Genomic DNA, 26,460 nt, shown 5'->3' with positions numbered 1-26,460 from the left:
ACGTGCTCTCGCACCCAGTAATTCTATATTTCTAGAACGGCTTATCCCTGTCAACCTCGAGTTGTTGGGAACGGCCTCGGCATCGTAAACACACATACTGCAAGAAACGAGGAAATTTGTTTTCTTCAGGAACAGTACCCGCTAGCATTCTTCAACTATTTATTCAACAGTTTTGTTTGGTTAGCCTGGGTGTTTCTATTTGACTTGCTTGCGTTTCAACCTGCCAATGTGAACTCTCTCTACACTTATGTGCATCTTCCAGCACTAGAACCGTTATCACTACAGTGGCATTGGCAATGCAATCGCATTGCGCGTGCTGTCATGGTTTGCCACAAGCCTAATGAAGTGCATTCCCTTCCGTTCACTTCGTCAAAGATAACTCCTGTGCAAAGCACTTATTTCACACTGGTATTGCTATCCAGAAGTGGGCATCGCCAAATTTGACGTATTGTCGGCGGCACTGCCAGCCATATCAGGATAAAGTAATGCCAGCAGCATACATGCTCAATGAGAACCGGCCATCGCGATGCCCCAATTCCCTTACAAACATTGCACAACCTCTTCGTCACTATCAGAGCATATTGCAATTACAATGGCACCTGCGTTAGAGTGACTCGCTTCTAGCATCATCGACACAGCTCACACGACCACTTCCCACTAAATAAATAGCAGCGCCAATGCGCAAGAACACTGCCGCTCCATCTTTCCACGAACCCCCAGGCATTCACAGGTGTGCCAGTCGTGTAAACCTCAGCCGAGATGTTCACTGGTGTGCATCTTGATCCCGGAGTGAGGTATACTTTTTTTTTTGGTCGAAACATGCAAGTGCTTGTAAAGAAGACTAGTGTTTTGTCGGCTGAGACATGTACGCTTTTCCCCAACCACACTTTCCTTTCGGTTGGCGGATGCCGCACGAAAAACAAAAGAATGCAGTATGCTTTCTGTGCATCTACTGAAAAACTCTGCCCCTGGGATGGAATCCAAACAACCTCAGATATAACTTGTGATGAACCAGCTGTAAATATCTCTGGGAAACTTTCTCTTCAACAAGTATTTACACATTATATTTATATATATATAATATAATATATATATATATATATACTCAATCCTCCACCTACACAACGTGCACATTGCAGCATCAAAGTACAGTTTGGGGGAACGGGCAAGGCTCAACAATTCAAGGTATGGTGTGTGTCCACTTAATGGTCGTCACAGACCTCTGAAGCCTTTGGTCTTTTTCGGAAGCTGGGCTCCCCTCCAATTCTTTTTTTTTTTTTGTGTGTGTGCTCCATTACGAAGCTGTAATGCAGCATGCCCTACAAAAGGTACTCTCAAAAAGACTGGGTGCGGGAGCAGAGTTTGTCAAAAAAGTGGAGCTTTCTGGGCATACACACGTAACACACTCACACCAAACTAGAAGAGTGCAGCAAGATCAGATTGCCAAGAGCCTCTCCCCCCATGCCCAGAAAAGCCCTTAACCCTCTTAACCCTTCCCCAAATGTGAAAATCTCGGCTGGAGAGAAAACCCTCTCTCTCTCTCTTTGAGCGCAAGTGCCACGTCGTCACTATGTTTATCTCTTTCTTTTCTTTTTGTACAATGCTGCTCGAAATCTCACTCTTGTACACCACCAATTCTTGGAATCTCTCCTCAACGAGGAGGGTGGGTTGAGGAAACAATAAAACCTGCGGGCTCACGCAACAAACTGGAAAACCAAGACTCCTTCCCTCGTCGAGATTATGGCTCGCGGAAGGACACAGGACCATTCACGTTTTTCTTACTGTTAGCGATACAAGTTGCACTGTCTTTATTCAACAAAAATAAATAATGCTATCATCCCCAGTTTCGCCCTTTCGTCCTTTTTTGCCACCTTTCCATCACCATACTGCAAAAAACTGTTCCTGTCGCTTTAGACGCCACAGACACCACTGCAGATTTTTCTGCAGTCTAACATTTCTTCAACATGTCTGTGCTGCACAGTAAAAACGGCACAGAAAACAAAGCTTTGGCAAAGCAAGCAATGGGACTACCCTGTCCTTCAGGATTATGCGCCTTTCTCGCTTTTTTGGACTCTTCTCAAACCAGAGATCTCCCAAGGAAACATATTGGTACACCTTCTTTTCACCTTCTACAAGGACTTTGATCAACTCCACCGTGCTTTTTTTTCTTTCCCCATTCCTATTGGCATGACGAAGGGGGGGAGAGAGAGGGGTCGAGGGCACTGAGAGAAGCTTAGAGCAGAAACATCATCCCCACAACAACGTCAACAACAACAACAAATGGTGGCCCCCACAGGATGCCTGCTCCCTCGCTGGTTCCCTCGCGATTGTGCCACGGAGAAAAGGGCAGGAGCCTGCCCCCCCTCGCAAATCTGCTGCGTTCGCCAAACAAACATAGAATAAGGAATCCTCGCCACCATTATAGAACAACGTTAACAACAACAGTAATGGCAAGCCAACCCCACCAGCTCTAATCAACACAATGCCCATCGAGGGCAACTCGCGACTTTCGGGGCGAACCATGGAAAATTCCGCTTCTGGGCAACACTTCGGGTGGGGGATAAACTTGCTCGCAGTCTTTCCTTGCCTTACTAGTGACAGCACGTCGCTGCCAGAGTGCAATGCAGATGCAAACGGGGCTGTCGCGCAAGCAGCAGCGGCGGAGGGGGTGAGGGAGCGGCTACTTCCTTCCCAAGAGAGACGACTGGGAGAGGAGGGCAGGGCAACAGGACTGTCCGTTGCACGTCCAAGGTGGCGCTGGGCAGCGGCTCAAATGGTGGGTGAAGCGTCTCTCAGGCCTTCATCTCGCACTCTCGTGCCAGGTGGCCCACCTCGCCGCAGTGGTAGCAGCGGTTGTTGGAGCGTGTGGACCGGCAGTTGCGTGCTATGTGCCCGCGCTCATTGCAGCTGCAGTGTCAGAGAAGGCAAAGAGGGCAGCACTTGTGAGAACAATGCGAAATGCACAAAGTGAGGCACATAACAGGCAATGAACTGTACTAATATATACAGCTTAACTAATTTTTCATTACCCAGTTGCAATTAACTGAAACTTATTTTTCACGAAATGTTGGGTACAACCATTGTTTGGTGAAAGTAACGCATGGTTTATTATGCTGACCTCTATCACGGCCTACGTACCTTTTTAGAGCTATCACTAAAATCCAATGCTTCATGCAGGCTAGTGCCATTTGAACCAAACGGATATCTTCACATTCAACCATCGTAAGTTCTACATTTGCCACAGCAAGTGCAGGAGTCATTCTTTACTGAATCTCACTTTGTAGTTATGCATGCTCATAATTCTTATTTACGTAGCAGACTCCTGTATAATTGGTAATACAGTCGAACCCCCTTATAAGAGACGCTTATGAAAAAGACAATGGCGTACAACAGACACTGGTGTGCCTACATAGAAACAGGTGTTGATGACATGATGCATATATGGTACCCCGCTCATATAAAAAACGCGAACTGCGCCCCAGTGCACGAGTCTTGTAAAGGGGTTTAACTGCAATCTCATTACCTCTCTGCCATCACTCTGTAACATTATGCTCACTGAGATAGCGGTCGTTGCCGCCTTTACCTTCATTAGAGAAGGCTGGCATCATGCACAAGGCACAAGAGCTTTGAAGGACACACAAAGAAGTAAATTTTTTGGCATTAGTAAAGTAATATTTCACATTGCCAAAAGCGAAAAAATGTGCAGTAAAAAATGCAGGTGACAATGCCACATTGAAGTTTCCACACCAACTCTCAGTGATGTCATGGATTTTGATGGTGTCTACTAATGCCTACATAGTCCTTGTTCGATCAAAACAAAGCACAAGGTTCTGTGAGGGAGCAACTGGCCTCACGTACCAAGCTTCAGGAAATTTCCCATTCACCAAAAGTACCGTCACGAGGTGATGACACAGACAAAGGCAGCAGTCGGCATGTCCCAACTGAAACTCTTTATTTGGTCGAACTTGCAGCTGGTACATCGAAAGTCATACTACAGCAGGCAATGCATGCTGTGCACTGACAGTGGCAAACAGAGTGTCAGCCGTCGATGAACTTACCCGCGGCAACGCGCGTCGTCATTTATACATAACGCGTCAAATATTGGAGCGTTATTGCTGATGGCAGAGCCTGTTTCACAATCAACCTGGCTGTTCGCGATTGCACGCTCAAGCCGGTCAGATGATTTTAAAACTATCAGGTGTGCTCTCAGACATTCTGGCGTGGATTGCACAAGGCAATATCTAATTGTGCAATATGCCGGCAACATAAAACAGAGAAGGGGGTGCATGGAAATACGAAAAAACAATTGGGAATCTCTGAAACTTTGGTTTTCTCTTTTATTAAAACTATAATGACGAAACTGACTTTTAGACATTATTAAATTACATATAAATACGAGGACACAAGTAAACATACAGAACACCACTAACGTGGTGGTATGTTCAGTAGTGGGCCAAACAATTGAGAATTTGGAGCAATTTTCGGAGCTGGAAACATCCTGTTCAGGAACAAATTTAGAGCAGGAATAATTGTGTTCTAGATCATTTATCGCAGTTAAAGGGACACTAAAGGCTAATATGTCTGGAGGTCACTAAGCTGACTACAGATCTGGTGTGACATCACTAGAACTTTTGTTGCCCTTCCTGTAGAGCTAGGTCAGTGTTGGACGTGCTCGCGATAGGTCTCAATTACGAGAATGAGCATTTAGGTACACTTGGGAAGTGACTTAAAATATATTCTTAAACACACACGGTGCTTGCTATAGCCTTGAAATTTGATATCACCATTCCATCAAGAGTGTCAGCTTGTGCACAGTTGACACTCACAGCATGTTGCTCAACAACTAAGAAGTAACATTTGGGACAGTGGTTAATTTACACTCATCCTGTGGATTCATGCATGTTCTTTTCTAGCGCCGTTTTTGGTTTCTTTAAGCAGCACGCTTCCAGTGTCGACCTACGACATTCGATCATTAGCACTCGTCCTGTGCGCTTTCTTTTCGCGCGTCCTTCGTGCTTCAGCGGCACGTTGCATGTATGGGGTTGCTTGCCCTTCTTCGTGTGACATTCTAATTTCTTGCTATCACATTCACTGCTTTACCTTCACCAGAAACTAACTTTTTTTTTCACATGCACCTTTGAAAAACGGAATCATGTGCACGCACGCCGCATTAGTGCTTCAGAAATGGGGAATTTGACAGGTTCGCACACCGATGTACCACATTTAGGAGGTCACAATGTCGATATACGAGTGCACTGCTCAGGAAATTCAAGGATTTTAAATTATGACAAAAAATTCCAGGACTTCAAGGCCTTGAAAATGCATTTTTGAAATTCAAGGGCTTTCAAGGATTTCAAGGACCTGTACAAACACTGTTTGTTGCAGTTGGTGCCGTTTGCACAGAACTTGGCATAGCGAGACGCAGAGAGGTTGTATTGTTGCCAAATGGTGCAAGTGGTGTAGTTGGACCACCACTGTACGTTCCATACTTGTATGCTCGTCCTTTTGTGCAGTTTAATAATGTCTAAAAACTATGAACCAATACCCGCCAAGACAGCTAAACAAAATTAACAACAGCAAGGTTTTTCAAGACTCTTTAAATTGATTCATTGTTTCGCTTCAGTGTCCCTGTAAGGGACAGCTGGTTGCAATGACAAACAAATTGACGGGATGATCTCTCACCGGTAGCAGACGTCGGCCACTGCGTCGTTTCCTCCGGCCTCTGGGCAGTCCCGGCTGATGTGTCCCAGGTGTCCGCAGTTGTAGCACTTGCGGTCATCCCGCTCGCTGTTAGGGCAGTCCCGCGAGATGTGGCCCAGCTTGCCGCACAGGTAGCACTGGAGAGAGAGGCCAGCGCCACTCTTGTGGGGAGCAAGGGAAGAGCACCACTTTCAAATGAGTCCCAAACACAGGAGAGTAAAGGCAACAGAAAAATACATAAAGGAAACAGAGAACTGAGGCAAACATAAATACATAATGGCGTAAACAAAGGTAAAAAGGAAACACAAACTGTTGAGAATGAAGGGTGCACATAAGTGTTCCCATCTACAAACTAGCCTCTTGTGCAGTCTTCCTCCATAAACTTAACCGGTAAACCAGCACTGCCCAACAGTGCAGCAAGCAAAGCAGGAGCACAATGGCTCAATCTGGAGTTCCACTTAGGTTTGTTCATTTCTTTGCTTAGAAAGCCATGTCTTCGGTGAAAGACACTGTGCCTAATGCTAAGTACTGGAAAGAACATAGTACTGTATACACAAGCAGACATGTATGTGTCTGCCTGCATTCATGCTTTGCAGTCGCGTTCATAGCACAGTTTCCAAGAAGTGAATATAAGATAATGCTACTAATAGGCTCCAATAGATCTTGAGTGAAGGAAGAGTACTTCTAATCGAATGTGTCTTCATATGAAAGACATTAAATTTGACTTGTAAAAACAGCATGACATAAGGGTAAACTCGCATGATTGTACCTAATTCCAAGTGACTTTTCAAATATGACTTTGTCTACTCTTTTGTGAGCTTTGTACTTTTCTTGCAGTATACTCCCATACCCAGCTGTAATTAACAAATGTTAAACAACGACTGACATATGAGCTATCACTGCCATTATGTTACCAAGAACCACTGCACAAGAGGACCTATGTGACATTGCCACAACAGCCTAGCGTAAATGAAGTTTTATACGTTAATTGTCCTTTCACTTAAAAGAACCACTGTGACCTGTAAAAACACGCCAAGCAACCTATAATGTTCAAAGGAGTACAGATACATATTGTTGAGGTTAGGTTGTTATAATCTTACATGCTTTTTCTCATATGTAAAAAAATTGAAGGTTGGGAAGGGCATAAAATGTGTTAAGTTAATGCCAAAGTTTGCTCCAATGTATACTTGCTGGTAGTCTGAAATGTGTGTCTAGGTTCAGACCCTTTGAGTTTTCCATGCAATTAACTTAAATTTATGAAGTGCACTCATTACTGAGAGAAGTCAACATTCTCTTTTCTAATATTTCTTTCGCCATGCTGAACATTGGCACCAGGCGGTAGTCATTCTAAGTTGCCTGGTGTCGTTTGACATTACTGCGGCATCGCGACATTGTGAGGGAAGTCAACATTCTCTTTTCTAATGTTTATTTCGCCATGCTGAACATTGGCACCAGGCGGTAGTCATTCTAAATTGCCTGGTGTCGTTTGACATTACTGTGGCATCGCAACATTCTGTAGCAATCGAGCTGAAAACATTGCTCTTAAAAAAATATAAACAAAATTACTGTGCTCGCTTCTTACAGTATACACAAGAATACAGCGATGGAGTGAGCTAGCTCGTCACCGCAACATATATGTCATGAGGTTAGTCTAAAGTTAGGTTAGGTCAAAGCCAACTCCTACATATTAAATTCAGACAGGTTTCGTAAATAGGAGTATTCAAGTGACCTGTACAGGGCACTCCAGGCCTTCATCAAAATTTATAACGCTGGCCCTTACTTTAATGAGAAAAACAGAATGTCATATAAGAGAAGCCTCACTTCTGCACTCCTTCAAATACCACAGGTTTTTTCAAAACAGTGGTAGCCAAGATTAATGAGAAAGCCAACAGGCACCAACGTCACAGATCATCAGAACTGTTTTGTCAGGTTACTGCAAGGAATTTTAAAATGAGGTAAATGACGGGGGAAAATAAACTGCAGTGAAATAAATGGAAAGAAATGATGGATAAGTAATAAAGAAAAGCAAACGCCCCAGGACATTGTTGCCGGCGCTCCATGCCAAACTTGTCCCTGTACGTCCAGGTTCTCAACAACACGACGGTTTCTTCAAAATCTCAAACAGACAAGAAGCGTGCTGAAGGGCATGTGTGTTGATGCGATTAGCAAACACACAACAAAAATTTATGTAACAGTGTTTTTGTTCTTGTTGACACCATTAGCTAACATACAACAAGAATTTATGTAACAGTGTTCCGTTTTCAGAAATAATGCTACAATACTGTTTACAGTCATGAGGCCAAGCCATCACTATTATAAAAAAAATTAAACACTTAACAGTAGTTATTATAGGTCGGGGGATTCTGCAATGTTTTTTTTTTTTTTTTCAAACTTTTCCTGCATTAAAAAATAAGGTTGCTTCAAAACGGCCCTTATCAAGGCCCATTAGTAGTAGTATGCGTGCTTCCGAGCTGTGTTTTGGTGCTACTATTTCAGGACAGATCACTGGTTAGTACAGACTGCATGCAGCACATTTATTACAAGCAGTGCACATGTGTAGTGTGCACATGGTGCATAGTGAAGTGGGTCCGAGTGACTTTCAATGGACAGGGAGGTTTGGCAAATTAGGGCATACCCAGTTTTAACAAGAGCTACAAGAACCCTAGTCAAACAAGTGAAACCACATAAATGTTGATGCTCTCAAGTTTTGGCTCTTATATGGCACACTCGTGTGCCTGTAGGCAACAGGAATCTTCGATGGTGAGCACCTTTATACTCTGTGTTAACCTAACAATTCAGTGCAAACACAAACTATGACCAAATTTAGCATGCCAATTACATTTACTTACTTTCATGATGTCACGGCAATAGATAAATTAGTTTCAATAGTAAAAACTGTGCAGGGACATTTTTTCACAGGTGTAAATAGTCACTATAATGGTGTTTTACGAGCACTGCTTCTACTGTATTTCAACTTGTAACTGGGTCACAGAGCTTGCACTACCCTTCGAGAGCTTCTCAGCAGTCTTATCTATAACTCCATTAGACAACCCGAGGTAGTGATGCCAATGTTTTTTGCAAGATTTATTACCTGCCCAAAGTAAAAGCAGAACTAAGCGAGTTGATTTAGATTGTGTATAAATAGCTGCTAAATACGCATCTGAGTGAGGACTTTCATGAGGAGAGAGCTTTCAGGACTCAGCAAGGCACAGTGGCAGGTTATGAAAACAGGCATGCTGTGGACTTGAGCAATAAATGCGTTGCTCAGCAACTGCCGAGGACATTGCAGAGCAAGCACAGGCTTCCTTCAGCTTGCATTAAATCATAGCACACGGCACACTCAACCTTGTAGAGACGCGCTGCAGTGTGACGAGAGATGCACGACGAATTTCGGTCACAGGCGCGTCCAGCAACTTTTGTCCCCATCAGCTAGATGATGCATGCACGCACTTTTATCTACATTATACAATATCCCAGTCATGGAAGTCAGGCCAGCCAGTGTTCACGGCATGTACATTCAGTGAAAATCATAAAGCAGTACGAGCTTTCAACTAATAAAGTACTTCTCTCATCACATCACATCAAACTCCCACTGTCTCTTTAAGTGAACTCTCGTTAACCTAACCACAGCAACCGATCTTATAGCTCGTACCCATTGTCAGTACACCGAGCAACTAGTTGTCCGCTCGGTGGCACATGACATTCCAATCTGCTTTCAAATGGATAATGAAGCAACACCTCTTGCAATAGTTATGCCTATACATTCTTTCCCTATCACAGCACATGTTTTTCAAAAAGTTTTATCAGCTACTACTTGTGCCTTCAGAATACCTGCGGTAATTTTTCTCTATTTCAAGATTTCTTTTTCATGGTCCAGCATTCTCTGACCCCCTGGCTCACGTAAACTAACTTTTTTACCGATTCAATAAGCTACCAACCAACCATTCTTACACAGTATATATTAAATCTTCAACTAACTGTTGATATATACAATAATATTCTCCCTCGTGTGTTTTTAGTTGTCCCTAGCACGATATGCAATGGTGCAATCATCCATGCTCTCTACTTCTAAGTGATCCTTGCATGTACCTAGTCTTTTCTAATGAAATACATGAAAACATCTAGCAATGTGTCTCCCTGCCAAACGCCACCTTAGAATAATTTAATAATTGCTTCGTGGCATCGGCCATGGCTGTCAATATTTCTAACGAATTAAACGCATTTTCATAAACTATGATGACTACGTGTATAACGGCCTTCTCAAGGTAAATAGTGTAAATGTGATCTACAAACAAACATCTCTTGCTAAGAGACGGTCTTAATGAAAATAGAGTGTTGCTCCATTTATATTTGAATATCTTGGTGAATATTCCGCATAATACAGAAGGCAGTCCGATGGGATAAAGCTACTCCCAAGTTTCCTTTCTTATTCTTAGATAAGGAGGCATCCTTAGGCTTATTTGCCAGCAAATTGCATTGAAGTGATGGTGCAAGTGATAGTAGTTTAAACCACAGTGCCAAAGGGTGTCGTTTGCCCCGATAGGTTGCACTTCACAGAATGATAGAACCTTGCAGGCACGCCGTACCTTCCCCACAGCTAATGATCCACACATTTGTGTTTTTCACTTGTAGTCATTGTGCGATGTTTCAATGCCGTTTCACATCCCAAATCTTTTTTTGTGTGTGTGCTTGTTTCAGGCTAGCCAGAAGTTCTTTCACATTACGTTATAGTAGAGAATGACATACCCGTATTCCTCACAGAAAATTCTCAAATGAAGTTTGACTTCTGTGGGCTTGGCAAAAGTTGCTGAAGCAAGTAGTATCAATCTATTCTGTAGCCATACAGTGCTCATAATTTGAAAGACGCAGATGAACTCAAGTTAGGAATAGCTAAGCTGATGCCTGGAAGGATATGTAAGCAACAACGACATTGTTGTCAACTTAGAATAAGTTCACGGCATTTGTAAAGAAGGTAAAACCGTGTGCTTCTATAGCAGGATGTTAAAACATGGGGCAAAGACGCGACACAGAAGCATTGCACCGATTTGCAACTTCCAACTTTATTTATAAAATGCTGCCGACAAAAAGTCTAACTTTCACAATAATCAAGCAAGTAGCCTGACTCCCATATTCTAGAACGCCCCTTCACTCAACGCTCCACCTTGACTTGAGAAAGTTAATGGGATAGCAGTCTCGAGGCAGAACAAGTCGCTGCACATCACCGATAATCTGCAGCAATTCTCGCTAAGTGTGGCGTCATTAGAGAGTTATAGTATACCGGGCGTACCGTGATACCGAAATCGAAGTTCGCATGCGCAGATATGTACGTTACGCGTACCACTTACCGTAGGCCCGGTATTTTTCAGATTTAAGGTAGCATAGGTGCACGTAGTGTACGTAAACATGGCGGTGCTCTCGGACGCCCGCTTCGAAGTGATTTTGGCGTAGTTGTTCAAAGATTCACCTTGTTCGCAGCAAACGGCTGTTCAAAGTGGCTTCGCTTGCCTTCAGTAAGCTTCGATGGCTCAGTATTACGGATAAGTTGGCGTAGTTTTTGAGATCGCTTCCCATTTCGAACGTGCCTAGGCCTAACTACAAGATCAATGTAAACAAATCGGCAACGTAGATGTTTTCGAGTTTTGTACGTGGTTCATATTTATTTACTTTTTACTTTTATTATCACAAAAATAAACTTCTAACAATGCTTCGCGCGGTGGCATAGGAAAACATTTTAGTTTTCTTTTCATTTTCACTGTTTAACTTATTAACCATCTAATAGGTGGCACCACCATCCTACTTGGGGGCACGTCAACCACGTAAGCGCTATTTCGCTAAACTATAAGATGCTGCCTACAACGAACGTTTGCTGCACAGTAGCGCCATTCCCTTAACCTATGCTATCACACTAACGCTAAACTATAACCGTCTATTTTCACATGAACAGCAGCACTGTTCTCAGCTTGGTCAAGTAAATGACGAAATTTGCGGTTTTCGAACTATGTTCGAGCGCTATCCTCTAATGCGAATTGAATGCGTTCCAGTCTAGGACCTGCTTCCCATATTTTAGCTTTCGCAACGCACTCGAATTGTTCGAGCCAATCCCCTCAGTCTACACAGGCCTCTCCATGAAAAGGCTCCGGTGTCAGTGGGGGATTCACTACGACATTAGCAGGCGTAACAAGAGTTGTCATGTCGCTGACGTTTTCGTTCACAGCCGTTGAACTCTGATAGACTCAGACAAAGGTGAAAATTCGGGGGCCTCATTGCGCAAATGTCAGGTGCAGCGCTAGCAAACTGGAGTGAGCTCGTTGTATTCAAGTCGCCATGACTCTGGGCTGCGTTCCGGGAGTTGAGAAGGGCTTCGAATTGTAGCTTGAACTCCACCAGTTTGTAACGCACAATAAAAGGGTACACTTTAACGAAACCAAGTGGTTGGGGTGAACTTGTGCCCAAGAAACAAACAACTCAAAACCTATGTGGCCACTCCAGCCAACAGTCCATTCAAAAGCATCCACCTCGTCGTCTTTTCCCTTCTCTCGGGTCTCTGGTGTGGCTGCTGTTGTATGGCTCAAGCTAACATGTGCACTTGCTGAATTGGCGATCTGTTTTCCCAGTAAGCCGTCCTCTATCGGGCGAGCGTAAGGATCGGAGAGCCCGTGTAGTTTAATGTGGCTTGTGCCAATATAATATTCCAGATGTTATCAAGCAGCGACTTTTCAGTTGGACAAATTGTTTGCCTTCAGCGAGCCTTCACTGAGTGCGATGTGGTACATTAACACAGACTGACCACCTCCACAGAGTGCGATCACCTCGAGCTCATTTAGGACTCATTTCTCAACAGTGGTCCAAGCGATGCTCAAATCACTTGTGCGCATGCAGACTGAACAGCTAAGCCACTACTACAGAAGCCCTCATGCGTGTCAACATGCTTCCATATGTGCACATAAATATGAACATGCCCACAACTACTAATAGCTCCAGTGCTGTTTCATGCAAAAAGGAAAAAAAGACCCCCTTTTTTTTTGGTAATCATAGCCAGTTTATTTTGTATACTGAACAAACAGAAAAAAAAAAAGGCTGCTTCGTGTACAGCCAACAAACCACAAGAGCACCACTATTTTTCACTGCAATAAAGCTATTTCACAGAAGTCGGGAGGAAGATACGGTGTACAGCTTTGTGAAAACTCAAAATAAAACTACAATGTCCAAGCAAAAAGAGGGGAGAGGGTTGTGCGAAAGGGTAGAAAGATTGCGCTTCTTTTTGAAAGAGAAAACTAATCAACGTCAAAATGAATGAAAACAAGTAGTAGGAACTGGACACGCCGCACTGATAGGGTACAGGCGAGCAAGAAAAAAGCATGACAGTGAGCATATTTTCAAAATCAATAAACTTGCCCAATTAAGCAATGCTGTGGCAGCAGCATGCAGTAAGGCTGAACACGTGGGCCTCAAAAAGTTGAAGGCAAAAACAACAATATCTTTATATTATGAGCGCCAATGCTCAAGGCTTTTGTAAATACCTGCAGTATTATATGCTCTTTTTGAACATATGCTCCATTTTCACATAGCTCAAATGAGCAAGGTCTAAATGAACATTATGTTTAAAACGATTGCATTTGCAATATTCAACAACATATATATTCAAGTGAAAGCCCTCAATAGCATATATACAAGAATAGCTTCTTTTTTCTTTCTGAAAGCCTCTCTAAGCATGTACAAAATAAGTGTAACAGAAACCCTTAATTAAGAAGCAGTGTCAACAGCAAGAATGATATTGCAAAAGGTGAAGGGATCAGTTTTCTGGTGAGGCATCAGCTGGAGAATAACACGCCGCCGTCTCTTCGCAGCAGCAGAGGCAAGCAGCAGGGGAAGCACACACGGGGCGGGGGAAGGACAGGGGAAGCGCACGAAATTGTGTTCCCACTCTTGTGCACAAGAAAAATGCTGCCGCGGCTTATGTTGACGGTTCATCTTGTACGGGGCTCCCATTCTCTAAACAGTTGACACTGCCGCCCCCCGTACTCATCATTCGGGGTGCTGAAAATTGGGGGCCGGGGGAAGGGGAGCAAAGTCAAAAAATGAGGAGGGAGTGCAGAATAAACTGAACGAAAAAAAAAAGGACCTCAAATAGACTAGAGAAACGAACAAAAAAAAAACTACCCCACCCAAGATCAAACTGGCAAGCCATACAATCTGTTTTGAAACAAAGCATGGGGCTTGAAAGGGTGGAACGGGCCTCAGGCACAGGATGCACGCTTCAGCAAAACGACTAAGCAGTCTATGAGCCAGAGACAGAACAGGTGAAGTGCTCATGTACTCAAGGATGAAGATTAAGTTAGCCACTGCTTACTTCGTTACAAAGAATTTCGGCCATTGTAATACCATCCTGAGTGCTCGTTTCAAGCACAGCGAGCTCAGGCACTTGAAACTGGACACGTGCTTGCAAGGCTATGCGTTCTGGTGTTGCTTTCACATGTGGAAACCTTGAATGAATAGGGCCAATTGCCAGTACATTCTTGAAACCGACCGTAGCAATCCAAGTCAGCCTGGCACTGGCGAGCTGTGCATTCGTAAGCATGCTGTGCATTACGCATTTTGCGATTTCCACTTCCCAGCAAAAAACGATAAATGGCAAAAGACGGTCTCAAGCAACCCGTTACTTTAAAGAGCTTTTTTTGTTTCGAAGCATCTCTAGCCAGCTCAACACATATCATGCGTGTGTTGGCACCGGCCACGACAAAAGAGCCACAACGAAGTTTTGGAACCCACAATTGCTTGGCTTGAAAAGCAATAAACCTCTCCAGATTGCCAAGCAATAGCATTTCAATGCAAGCTCTACCCGTACTTTACTGTGCAGCGATATACGACAATGTTCAAAACAGGACAGTGAAAGGATATGTATATCTTTCGAGCCACTTGTGAAAACAACACCATTTTTTGGCCATAGTAAATTGCTTTTCCCAGAATTACGATCACTGGTACTTTGGGTGTTCCCATCACATTGATTTAATCAGTGCGCATACCTAACTTCCTTTCATTGAGCACCTCAACTGCAACCTCGCCTTGTGCGTTACTGAATTGCTATGGTAAAGCAAAGGTAAACAGCTACTAAATCTTGAGCAGGAAAGAGGACTAAGACAAAAGGGAACAAGTGTAGCAATGTTGGACACAAGCAAGACACGTGGTTGCGCACAGGCACGCAAAGCACTACTGCACTGAAGCAGTGCTACGTGCGAGTGTTTCAAGGGGCACTAAAGAGAAGCCATGACTTGGTTTAGATTAATAAACTCTGCTTTGAGAACTCTGATGCTACAAGTTTCATTACCGTAAGTTCGTTATTATCGGAGAAAAATCAAGGTTGAAGTTTCATTTCTAAATTTTATGCCAAAAAGTCCGCACGTGACACCACGAATTTCAAAATGTACTTTGCGTATTTTCGCGACGTTAGCTCCATGAAATTTGCTGAAAGTTCGTATGCTAGGTCTACGGCACCCACAGATGACAATGTACTTTATTTTCATCGACTAGAAGCTACACACAACCCAGAAGACACCTTCAGAACCTCTTACATCAGGGTTTTGGGTGTGGCATTTTCTATTTCGAGTGTTTTCTCGCGCTTACCAAGCCTCATCTTGCGATAATGTATCAATATGCGAAACATTGTTTTGCTCTTTTTAGTGCCCCTTAAAAGTGCTTTGCTTGTGTACCTGTTCACTTTCACTACTTCATTATTTAAACAGTCAGAAAGGCACACAGAGAGATGCAGAAGGTGTTGCTGATGCCTACCTGAAACACAGTTTGCCAGAGTGAACCGACACCGAGGTAAGCGAGACAGCAGACTGGTGAGTGCATGCTATTGCAGGACAAAGCTCAATTAGATGGACAACATAGAAACAAGCCTGTTGATGTACAAGGGTGAGGGTTGAGGGTGCTAGTGAAGCATACCTGTCTATTTGTGGCCAGAGTGAACCGATACCGTGGTACGCGGGACAGCAGTCGGGATAGCAGTGCATGCTATTGTGGAACAAAACTGGACATGAATTTGCCATCAAAGCATGAGGTGTGCGTGACGCGAGTGCAGAGAGTGCATGCAGTAGCTGTAGCAGCCTCATGTTCTCTATGTAAACAGCTCTTGGTAAGGGGTGTCTTGAGTGGAGTGTACGACGAGTGTATTACAAGTGTCAAATGTCTCCAGTTCTAGAGGAATCCCAAGCCTTGTATTCTGTGCCAAGTGCACATTAAGTACACTTCAATACGAGCCGAACATTTCATAGCGAGTATGTCGAACACTCCGTCAATTCTCTTTTTGTGACAAATGTCAACACACACCGAGCGTTCATAGGCTGCCGTGTAGCCCCACAATAGGCTTTTAGGCTTTTGCGTTATTTAAACTTATAAAACAAAGCTGTACATTACGAGAATGAAGTGCTTTTAGAGTGTCCCTCAAAGAATTAATGTGTTATGTGTTATATTTAGCAAGTCTTACAAGAGGAAGACGAGTGAGAACAAACACTAATAGAACACATAAACGCACAAAACGCACAATACGCAATAAGCACACAGACTGTAGAAAGTGGTACACTAGGGAATTGTGTTGGGTAACAGAGCAATGCTGCACACAGCTCAACACAGTCTTGGAAGCACCACGTTGACAACAACACCAGTCGGAACGAATAGGCTCGTCCGTTCCGTAGCTAGCTTTTGGGTTCGTGTAAACGCTATCTCGCAAAGTTAAGTGCCGAGGCAAGTTCCGTTAATCACCCATAAGGTGTCATAGTCGTGGCTAACCAACCGCAGCTAAGCACGCGTTAAATACCGTTTGGTCGACTAGAGTCAACACAACTTCCGACTTGACTCTTCCAGATCAAGTTCGTGCAAGCGTTGCCTTTAGAGGACGAAGGTTCACAGCTGCATGTCATACACAGTGCGCAAGCTTCCACGAAACCTTGCAATGAGACCTTTGTGGGGGGCGTGATTAAAAACAGGGGGGAAGGACACATGAGCAAGCACAGTGATAGAGAATAAACACCAGAGAGCCGTGGCAATAGCGCTGCATAGATGAAAAATGCAAGAGACAGCGGCTACAATGAGGTAAAAGCTGCAAAAACTACCGGAGCGCTCACCCTTCTCTCGTCCTGCTCACAGTCCCTGGAGATGTGTCCCTGCTTGTGGCAGATGTAGCAGGTCTTTTCCTGCTCCTTGCACTCGCGTGCAATGTGGCCCATCTTGCCGCAGTTGTAGCACGACACTGGCAAGGGGTAGAGAAAAAGAAGAGGCCCCGAAGGTTCGTCATTGAGTGACTGCCCTTGTGTACAAGGGGATCCCCACGCATAACGTGCGGCTGATACGTGCATGGAATACAGCTTGAACCAAACATTACTTAGCTCACTTATATGCCACTTATGACTTATGAGAAATAGCCTGCCAGTGAGTCAATTTTACACTTTACTTTGAGGCACTGAATTATGTGTTTCACAGCAATTAATTGCAAGGAAATCATAAAAGACCAATTACTGCACAGTCATATTTCTTCATAAACCGAATTCAAAGCCCCACTTAAATTACATGTGACAGTTATCTGTCGGGAGCCGGCATTCCTGAAAAGCTAAAATGTACTGAAATTCGTGCAGAAACACTCCATATCAAATATCCCGCTAAACACGATACTGCCTTCACCGCATCGAACTGACAAAAACGAACATTGGGCAGTAAAAATGCTTAACTTAGCAGTGGCTTAGTGTTTGCGGTCTGTTCTTTAACACTGTGACACTGGTACGCAGAAGTGGGAGACGTAGGCCATGTCTCCTAATGAGGAGGTTGTGTCATCAAGGACTGAAGCACTTTAATGGCAAAATAATGTTGATTTGATTAATATGTGGGGTTTAACGTCCCAAAACCACCATATGATTATGAGAGACGCCGTAGTGGAGGGCTCCGGAAATTTCGACCACCTGGGGTTCTTTAACGTGCACCCAAATCTGAGCACACGGGCCTACAACATTTCCGCCTATGGCAAAATAATGTCACCATGTTTGGAGGTCTCAGGTTTTGCACCTTGTTGACAGATACTGCTGTAAAGGAAAATGATTGTAACAACAAAATGACGGATGTAGAATTATAGGATGACAAAACCTTGCCATTTTTTCGCTTTCGTCGCAACTAGGTTTGAATGTAATGTTCATGAACATCAGTGGGGAGAAATCAGCCAAGATGCTCTCACCTTAAAAAAAAGCGAAAGACAGAGAGAGAGAGAAAAGGCAGGGGCTGCACTCACTTTCATCTGGGCCATGCTGGCAGTCCTTGGAGATGTGTCCAGTGCCGTTGCAGCGATAACACCGGTCCTCAGCCTCCTTGCAGTCCCTGGCGAAGTGGCCTATCCGATTGCACTTGTAGCACTTTTCTGTTGGCCACATGAGAAAAGAGAGAGACCAAACAGTTACCAATGACTTGATAGTTTGGGAGAGTCGGTTCGTCTCTTGTCCAACTTGAAGCAATGCGAAACAGAAAGAAGACCAGAATACTAATTTGCGTCACTTCCATATTTCTTTTTTTTTTTTTGCGTAGTTTCAAGACCTGTAGTAAAAGAGGGCAAAGCTAGTTGGTAGGTATTCATGTTAAAAAGATGGATATGTGGGGTTTAACGTCCCAAAACCACCATATGATTATGAGAGACGCCGTAGTGGAGAACTACGGAAATTTCGACCACCTGGGGTTCTTCAACGTGTGCCCAAATTTGAGCACATGGGCCTACAGCATTTACGCCTCCATTGAAAATGCAGCTGCCGCAGCCGGGATTCAATCCCGCAACCTGCAGGTCAGCAGCCGAATACCTTAGCCACTAGACCACCGCGGCAGGGCTCGTGTTAAAGAGAGGGCATGCAAACACGGACACAAAATAGAAGCCAAGACACCACAAACACTTTAAGTCAGACACAAAACAGTTGTAGCGGATGCTTGCCACTCAAAGCAGCATGATACCACCAGAAAAGCAGCACTGGCTTGCATGAAGAGAAGAGCGCACCCTTATTTCTTGGCCTGCCCCACTGCTAGTCCAACTCAGTAGGATGAAGGGGAGCTCACCTCTGATGGGAGGCTTGTAATCCATGCGGCCACGGGAGGCGCCGCGGCCTCCTCCCCGTGGTCCCCCACCGCCGCCCATGCCACCCCGGCCCCCGCCCCCACTGCCGCCATCCTGGAAGCACTCGCGAGCAAAGTGTCCCAGCTTGTGGCACTTGTAGCACTCCGTGGTGGCACTCATTCTTCTCCCCTGGCCGCCTCCTCGACACTCGACTCACTCCTCGCTCCACCCGCCCCTCGGCGCCCACCTGCTGCGGCTCCTCCTGCATCAACAAACAAACAGTAGTGGTGGTGTTCAGCTCTATACTAACTCAGTGGGTCCATGGGTCTTGAGGGTAAAGTGCCAAGGAGCAAACAACATGGGTGAGAGTGGACAAAAGACAGGCGCCTACTCGAGGCGCCAGAACAGAAATATAACTCAAGCACGGTGGCATATTGTCACATTTCAGTGTCTTGTTTGCAGTCGCCCACATCCATCGCTATCTGCTCAAGCATCATAGAGTACCTGCAAGTCTAAACAACCACCCTGGCATGTCCTAACCACACCAATACTAGACTCCCACAGTAAAGCATTCAAAAGTAAGGTGGCACCAATTCTCGAATGTTACGGTGCCTGTTGTTCAAGACCGCGAACCTAAATTAGAGAAGTTGCTTCCATCCCGCCGAGACCCAACCCAAGTGGCACTTGGAGCTTTGTACTAGTATAGCCACAGATAAATGAGGTTCTGCATTAAATTGTGTCACCACATAAATTGGGTTCTAAAATTCAGCGTGTATTCACTGACAAAGTATGCTGGATCATCTTATTTTTGTTACTGCTCAATGCTCAGCTGTGCTTCACCATGTATTATGAGGTACGCCGTAGTATAGTAGAGAGCTCCAGAATGTTTTTACTATCGGGTGTTCTTTAACGTGCACTGAAATCGCACAGTACATAGGCCTCAAGCATTTCACCTCCAGTTGTGCCATACTCTAGCGTTATATTACTTTAAAGAGGTTATTAAAATGAAAAAATTATTTTTTTGTTGTCTTTCTGCCACTTTAGGGCAATTTCAAATACAAGTTTTTAGACGATATCTTCGAGGACAGCCAGTGCATAATCACTTCGGACATGTCAAATAACTATATTGGCACAATGACCCATAAGCCATGAAATGGGCAAAAATGAGACTAATACCTCTGTCACACGGCCACCACCAAACTCCGTTGAACACCGTGAGCGTAAACCTCCCCTAGGGGGTTCGACGGAGAAGGAGTTGTGGCAGTGTCACACGGCAATGACAAGGTTGTAACAGTTGCAGCGAGGGGGCTCAGCTGGCGCTGTTTGATTTTCGGAAAAGTATTCGAATTTGATCCCTATTGATTTTTTTGTGAATCCTCGTTATGCGGTTTTTACAAAAAAGCACTATAAAGTAGGTATGCGCCTAACAAACCATTAAAAATAATTTCAAATAAAAACGCATTTGCTAATTGTAGCAATGCTGCTAGTGACGCTGGCCACATTGTGCTTTTAGTTGTTTTGTTGCCTGTGTACATGCCCAGTACGAAAGTTCTTATGCTTCCTTGCCTCGTGAGCGCACATTTTGTGTTCTTCAGACATGAGTGACACAGCGGACGACATGAAGAAGTGGTGCGATATTGCGCTGGTAATGACGTTGATCAACTGGCACCGGCCGGCCCGACTCGCGAGGCACGGTGTGTAGGGCATCGGTGTTGAGAGTAAGTGAACTCTGGCGGGCGTAAATATTGTAAACAAACGCGCGTTGTGAATGAGTACTACAACGAAAGAACGTTTAATATTGCTAAAATGTATTATTCTTTCACTGCGGCCATTTAGTGCTCAAAATTTTTTTCTGACCTCTAGACTGCTGAGGACGAGAGTACCTCGTTTCGCTGCGAAGGGAGATCGTTGAACGTCCTTTGCCAAATGCTCCGTTCACCTTCGTTTGCGTAAGGGTGGCCGTGCGACACCATTCGCATCTTCGTTGTCGTAAAGACGAGGGAGTTAAACGGTCTTCACGGGTGCCCGTGTGACAGGGGTATTACAATTGTGCTTAAAGTGAAGATGACGTGGAAGATGAGCTTTACAAAAACAAGCCTGAGGACCATTGCAGCTGCCTTAAGTAACCACGACAAAATTTTAAGCAAATAAATGTAGCTAGTGAATGTCATTCTCACACAAGCTAGAAGGCCGTGCCTATGTTGAATACAGATACTAAAGGTGATTCATGCCACCACTAGAATCCCAACATTGAGAGAATGATTATACCTGTCCAAACTGATAGCATTTTTCATTATTGCTGTTCTAACCAATAAGAATGTCAAATACAGCAAATTTCTTAAAGGGGCCCTGAAACACTTTTTTCAGTAACTAGGAAATTAATTCACTGGAAAAGCGTATTACCTCACAAATTGAAAGCCGCTAAAATTGTAAGAATCCGTTCAGTACGAGCGGAGTTACAAAAATTTGCCACACGCTGCAATCGCCTTCTCTCTTCTTTCGCCCTGACAAAAACGCTGGAAGCTAAGCAGGGATGGATGGGAGGGGAAAACGAAAAAACGTCATGCGGGACTTGTGACCTTGAACACTTTTTTTTCTTCGAATATGCAACTTTTGCAGTGCGATTGTGCGCGCACGCATGGACAAGTGACGGCCTCTTGCAGCGACCTCTGTAACAACAGTGCGCCATGTTCAAAGCAGCCAATGGCTGATAGATGGGCTTCCTGGGCTTATTTTTCGTGGTTTGTCGAGAGAAGAGAAAGCTAATTTTAGCTGACTGATAATTTATTGTGAATTCCAGGCCGTGTGCTGCGCATAATATTTGGCTAGTGTGTTGTCGGGAGCCTCTACTACCGATCGGCAGTATTTTCTGACCATGAAGTGTTGCAAAGCCTCTTTAAGTGGCTTATTCTCTGAAAACTGCTTGCCAATTGTTCACACAAAACTTAGCATCAAGAAGTCAGTAAATGTATTCTTGAGAGGAAAGGTAGAGGCTATACACAAAAGATGTTTATTCAGGGTCAGCATTGCTGCATAGCAGGAAGCTCGTAAATATACGAAGTTTTATGAAAAATGCCTTCCAAATGAATCAAACAGGATACTTCAATTTCACTGCTGTTCCCCAGCATGTTCTATGCACAAGTCAGCAATTTATTTAGCTTCTCCCCCCCCCCCCCCTTTTTTTACATGAAACTGTGTATGTTTACACATATTGTTGACATCTTGAGATACAAGTCAATATATTTCTAGTAGAGACTACAGCGTTGCCACAAAATGTGCTATGCCGTGTTCATGGGGAATAAAAATGTCATGAGAGTAAAAAAACATACGTGAATAGGCGACCTGACTTACCCACGTATTCAGAAACGCTGCTCGACTTGACTTGCCACTGACCTCAAAGCAGCACAAATGCACTTTGAACGCGCTGTCTTAAGGCGGTGCCAAGGCAGCACATACGCACAGACACATTTCAAATGTGCTGCATTGAAGGCGGTTTCAAGTCAAGGAGCGTTTCTGAATACAAGGGTTAGTTGTGCTACAGTTTTGTAGCCATTTCCTGTGACACCTTTTTTTATCCTTCCCAGTATAGACCAAGAGCCGATTTACTGCATTAACCTGATTTCATGAGTTATTCTTGTTACTGTGTAAAAGCGAAGCAACAAGCATTTGTGGGATGTGCTTAGCTAACGTGACCGAAAAGACCGTGTGCGATAACTAATCCTCTTTAGCCGGTAGCCAAATGAAATACACTCTTGCCTTCAGCGCGCAGAATAAAATGAGCACACTGACAGCAGACTGTGCAAAGAGAGAAAGTTCCGAACCAGTTGATGCTGCCTGCTGCCTCAGTGCACTTAACGTATGCCAAACCGGGCCAAAATTCGAGAATGAGAAAAATAAGGAATGCCTAAAAATGCTCACTTGTAAAAAGCAAACCTATCCGAGCCATCCACATTTTTAAACAAGTTAGCCAAACTCCCTGTGTGATCAAGTGCAGAAGAAAGGTCCAACTTACGTGGAATGCCCTCCAGATTTCTTATATCAACATGTGGCAGGGCTATTGTGTCTCGCTGGACGGTACTTTGCTCCTTATGGGTTCATCAATCACCCTCGGAGCTTACAACACGACAACAGCAGCTGCAAGGCAGCGCTTATGGCAGTAAGGTCTGCAGCTTTTGCACAGCTTGAAATACCTTTCCTCTAGCCTTGCCACAACAGACTCGTTTTAAAAAATTTTGCATACACTCTCTGAAAACACCTGGCCATGAATGCTGTCGCACACTAAGCACGCTGCTTCGAGTCCTCAGCAAAAGGTCAAGCTAAAGCAGGGACTTTGGATATGAAAATACCTTGAGCTGCTCCCAACTAAGGAAACAAAAGGCACTCTCTTTTCTTCAGTTTCCATTATCCTCACGCAGGTCTCGGACCCAATACCTACCCCAATCCACGCGAACAACTCTGTGCAAAACCTTTTTATCTAAGATGTCTGTCGCGCGTCAGTTGTGAACGCATCTGAAGTTTATGGTCGGCAATGCTATGATTCTGAGAATTGTGCTCCCAGAAAAACCAAATTTTTTTTATTCTTGAATTACTGTTCCTTCACCAACAATAGCGAGATCACGCATCTTTTCCTGTTACATTTACTCTAATGTCCGACTGCCTTGCCATTTCCAGGATATGTATTGCTGGCGGTTAATAAGGACCCGAGATGTCAAGTTGACCGCTGCAGGGAAGCCAAGTATAACTCAAGCCTTCACTAATGCTTCCAGGACGCCACACCTTTCAATCCACTTTGAACACCTTCAATGCCCCCGAAGGCAAACAGTTAAGAAAACAACATGCAACACAAAGCAAGACAGAAGTTAACTAGCATTACCTAACAATTTTATATTTTTCTTAAGCCAAGTCACTTTCACAGCACTCCGCAAAGCAGACGAACTTCCAGAACAATAATTAATGACATCAACAGCAGCGACATGCTACCAAAGAACGTTTGAAGAGAATTGGTCTTGAATCGAACCTGGGACCACCTCATCTTTTATTGCACTTCACCATTTGGAAAGCCAGCAGATCCCACAGCAAGGTCAAATTAATCGACTACTCAAAGTACAAGGACACAATATAAGCTTTGATTGGTGGCCTCGTTCCACTGAAGGCTTGATTACAATTTCTGTGTCCTCTTTGTTGAGGCATCTGGGACAAGAATGTATAACTAAAGCTTAGCTAAAAAGGCACAGCTACTACCTGTAACTTTACTGAACGCTCTGCAAATCTCACTTGGAATCACAACCACACTAAACCACCGTGGCGGCTCCACGTGAAAGTCTAGTAGTTTTGTATAAATCTCCTGTCTTTTTTAAATATTACACTGCTAGAATGTACTTTTGATAACAAAGATCCTAATGACAACTTGTGGCAGACATGGCTCTGCTTGCACCACCAAACGTCAGAAGCTTTGTTTAATGAGCTGTTCAACATTAGTGCAATGTTCCTTCCTTTTTTTTGTCTTTTGATGGTGGTTATACTGCAGTGTAGGCATTGACAAAATGTTAAATATGACAAAACTGACCGTGAAACATTGCGTAAAGGCAGCAACCATTATGTGAGTGAAGAGAAGAAAAAGACGCTGCGCGTACACACGAACTCCGCTGCACTCAATGAGGTTAATTACACAATCTCGCCAGGAACGACCACTGCCCGTATTACAGCCGGGGCGATTAGGCGACGTTGCACAGCCAGCTGGGACCGTCCGCGGCGGTTTTACAATGCGAACTACGGAGTAAACGAGGCTTTCTTGCTTCTGGCTCAAATCGATCGATACAACGCGATTGCTTCCAGCTTTCGCAAGAATAAACGGGAGCCCGGTCAATGAGGTCCCCAGGACGCAGCGAGAAACGCCGCGTTTGGAGGAAACGAACGAACGGATCAGGTAGACGCAAAACAAAACGCTCCACGAAACACGCGCGAAGCGGCCGCGTCGCTCGGCTGTTACCGACACGTCGCGTTCCCGCATACGACCGAAAAATATGGAGGGCGTAGGAGAAAGACGCTAGAATGAAACCGCTTTCGCGTTCTGGAAGCCGTGGTCAAACACGCACGGCTTCAAGAGGATGCGCACGGGCGGCCATTACTCCGGGTATTTACTACGAGTTGGGGGGGGGGGGAGGGAAGGGGGTTTGGCTCGACCACAAAATCCCGCCGCGCTTCCGCGATTGCAGCGCACGCGTTTCGCAGAGGAAAGGGAAGCCGACCTTCGAATCACCGCAAGAGGCGAAGAGGAGAGAGCACGGGCGCCCCTACGGACGCGGTGAAGTGAAGCGGCTGCTGTGCCGTAACCATTTGTATAAAGACGAGGCTCCCCATCTTGTTGTTTTGGAATGCTCGAGGTGGCAACACAGTTCAAGGTCAGCTGAGCAGCCCTCACAAACTAGGTCATCAGAGCTACAGCCAGGAAGAGCCGTGCTCTGTTTCAAGTCTATCTCTCCTTCTCGCGCAACACCAGCTGAGCGAAGCTATCACGGCGTGAATTAAAAGCACAGAGGTACGAGAGAGACGACGAGCGGATTTCCACTAGAAATACCGCGTCTCCCGAGTATTTTTTTTTCTTTTTGTCGCACCAACGCGCTCTTCCGCGTCGCAGGAGAAGCTAAACGAGAGCGCGACGAAAGAAAAATATTGCGAAAGAAAGGTGAGGAGAGAACATCAAGACGGGGAGTGGGGCACGACAGACCGGGAAGTGGTCATTTACTCGCTTGGAGAATCGGCGCGTTTCGTGTATTAGCAATAGAGGTACGGCACAGCGACCCGACCAAGTAACCGCGGGCGAAAAGGTAATACACAAAATAACAACGGAGCAACAGCTGAGAGCGCCACGGACTCGCTCTAAAGAGAAACACACACTCCCGGAAAAGCGGGGGAGACCCAACTGCTAACCTTCGGAACGAAACACAACATTAGGCTTACTTTTATTTGTTTTCTCCCCTCGCAGCAGCGCTGACAGCCACGGCGTTGGGAGAGATTACAAAGGCAGCGTCCCGGCTGGAATCGGTGAGCAGCCGCCGGTGAGCGCTTGAAACCAGCTGTGATTCGACCAGTTAGACGGATAGGCTTAAAGGTCCCTCTTTTTTCTCTTTCACTCCCTCTTGTTCCTTCCTCGCCTCGCGCCACGGAGTCGTCGGGGGTGAACGCGGATCCTAGATCGCCTGGGCTTTACTGCAGATCCTAGGCCGCTGAGAACGGTCCGCGCTGGGGAGAACGGGGTTCGAAGAAAATCGAACCGTGAGCGCTTACCTGGTTTGGCGGCCTGATCTTCGGTCAGATGTGCGCCGTGTTTATTTTACAATATGGAATAAAATGTAACTACGGAGAGAAAGCGCGCGTCACACGTGGGATTTGCGCACGGCCCGCCACTTTACAGAGGAGGCGGAGTAGCACTAGCACGTTTTTTTTTGCGCACGACCGACGCCACTCTGGCGAATGCTCGGAGAACTATGCAAGATTTCTCATTTTTGAATGCTCTCCGGTAAATTTTGCGCTACAAAAGACGTGCCAACGAAACAGCTAGCGATCGCTTGTAAAGAAACGTTAAATGAACCGCTCACAACTCGTGAAACTACGATTGCACAAGTTTGCGCTTCTCCTCGCCTCCGCTAGGAAGAGCCACTTCATTAGACGCAAACATGTGA

The 26,460-nt window shown here is 44.8% G+C and overlaps 1 protein-coding gene across 3 annotated transcripts; it reads right to left on the bottom strand.

Annotated features, from left to right (window-relative positions):
* Positions 1 to 2,362: 2,362 nt before the first annotated feature.
* Positions 2,363 to 26,202, bottom strand: LOC119174462 (CCHC-type zinc finger nucleic acid binding protein). 3 transcript variants are annotated; one of them, XM_037425374.2, is made up of 6 exons: positions 26,066 to 26,202; positions 18,781 to 19,040; positions 17,975 to 18,100; positions 16,824 to 16,948; positions 5,683 to 5,861; positions 2,363 to 2,907 (listed from the first exon to the last, which is right to left on the bottom strand). In XM_037425374.2, exons 2-6 carry the CDS (start codon positions 18,956 to 18,958, stop codon positions 2,793 to 2,795), a joined length of 723 nt encoding a protein of 240 aa, XP_037281271.1. In that variant the 5' UTR covers positions 18,959 to 19,040; positions 26,066 to 26,202; the 3' UTR covers positions 2,363 to 2,792. The 3 variants fall into 3 exon arrangements, with proteins under 3 accessions (XP_037281271.1, XP_037281273.1, XP_037281272.1); XM_037425376.2 differs by having other exon boundaries at positions 5,683 to 5,837; XM_037425375.2 differs by lacking the exon at positions 26,066 to 26,202 and adding an exon at positions 25,739 to 25,941.
* Positions 26,203 to 26,460: the final 258 nt, after the last annotated feature.

The sequence above is a fragment of the Rhipicephalus microplus genome, chromosome 5 (genome assembly GCF_043290135.1).
Source record: "Rhipicephalus microplus isolate Deutch F79 chromosome 5, USDA_Rmic, whole genome shotgun sequence".
In the NCBI taxonomy this organism is placed as follows: Eukaryota; Metazoa; Arthropoda; class Arachnida; order Ixodida; family Ixodidae; genus Rhipicephalus; species Rhipicephalus microplus.
This window is presented reverse-complemented; position numbering and strand designations above follow the sequence as displayed.

What these genes read in the sequence shown, in the direction of transcription:
- LOC119174462 (XM_037425374.2), bottom strand. Translation starts at nt 18,958, where the DNA reads ATGAGTGCCACCACGGAGTGCTACAAGTGCCACAAGCTGGGACACTTT. An exon ending in GTGAGCAGGACGAGAGAAGG is followed by an intron (nt 5,862 to 16,823) that starts GTGAGCGCTCCG and finishes GCTCCCCACAAG; the next exon opens with AGTGGCGCTGGCCTCTCTCT. An exon ending in GTGGCCGACGTCTGCTACCG is followed by an intron (nt 2,908 to 5,682) that starts GTGAGAGATCAT and finishes CTGACACTGCAG; the next exon opens with CTGCAATGAGCGCGGGCACA.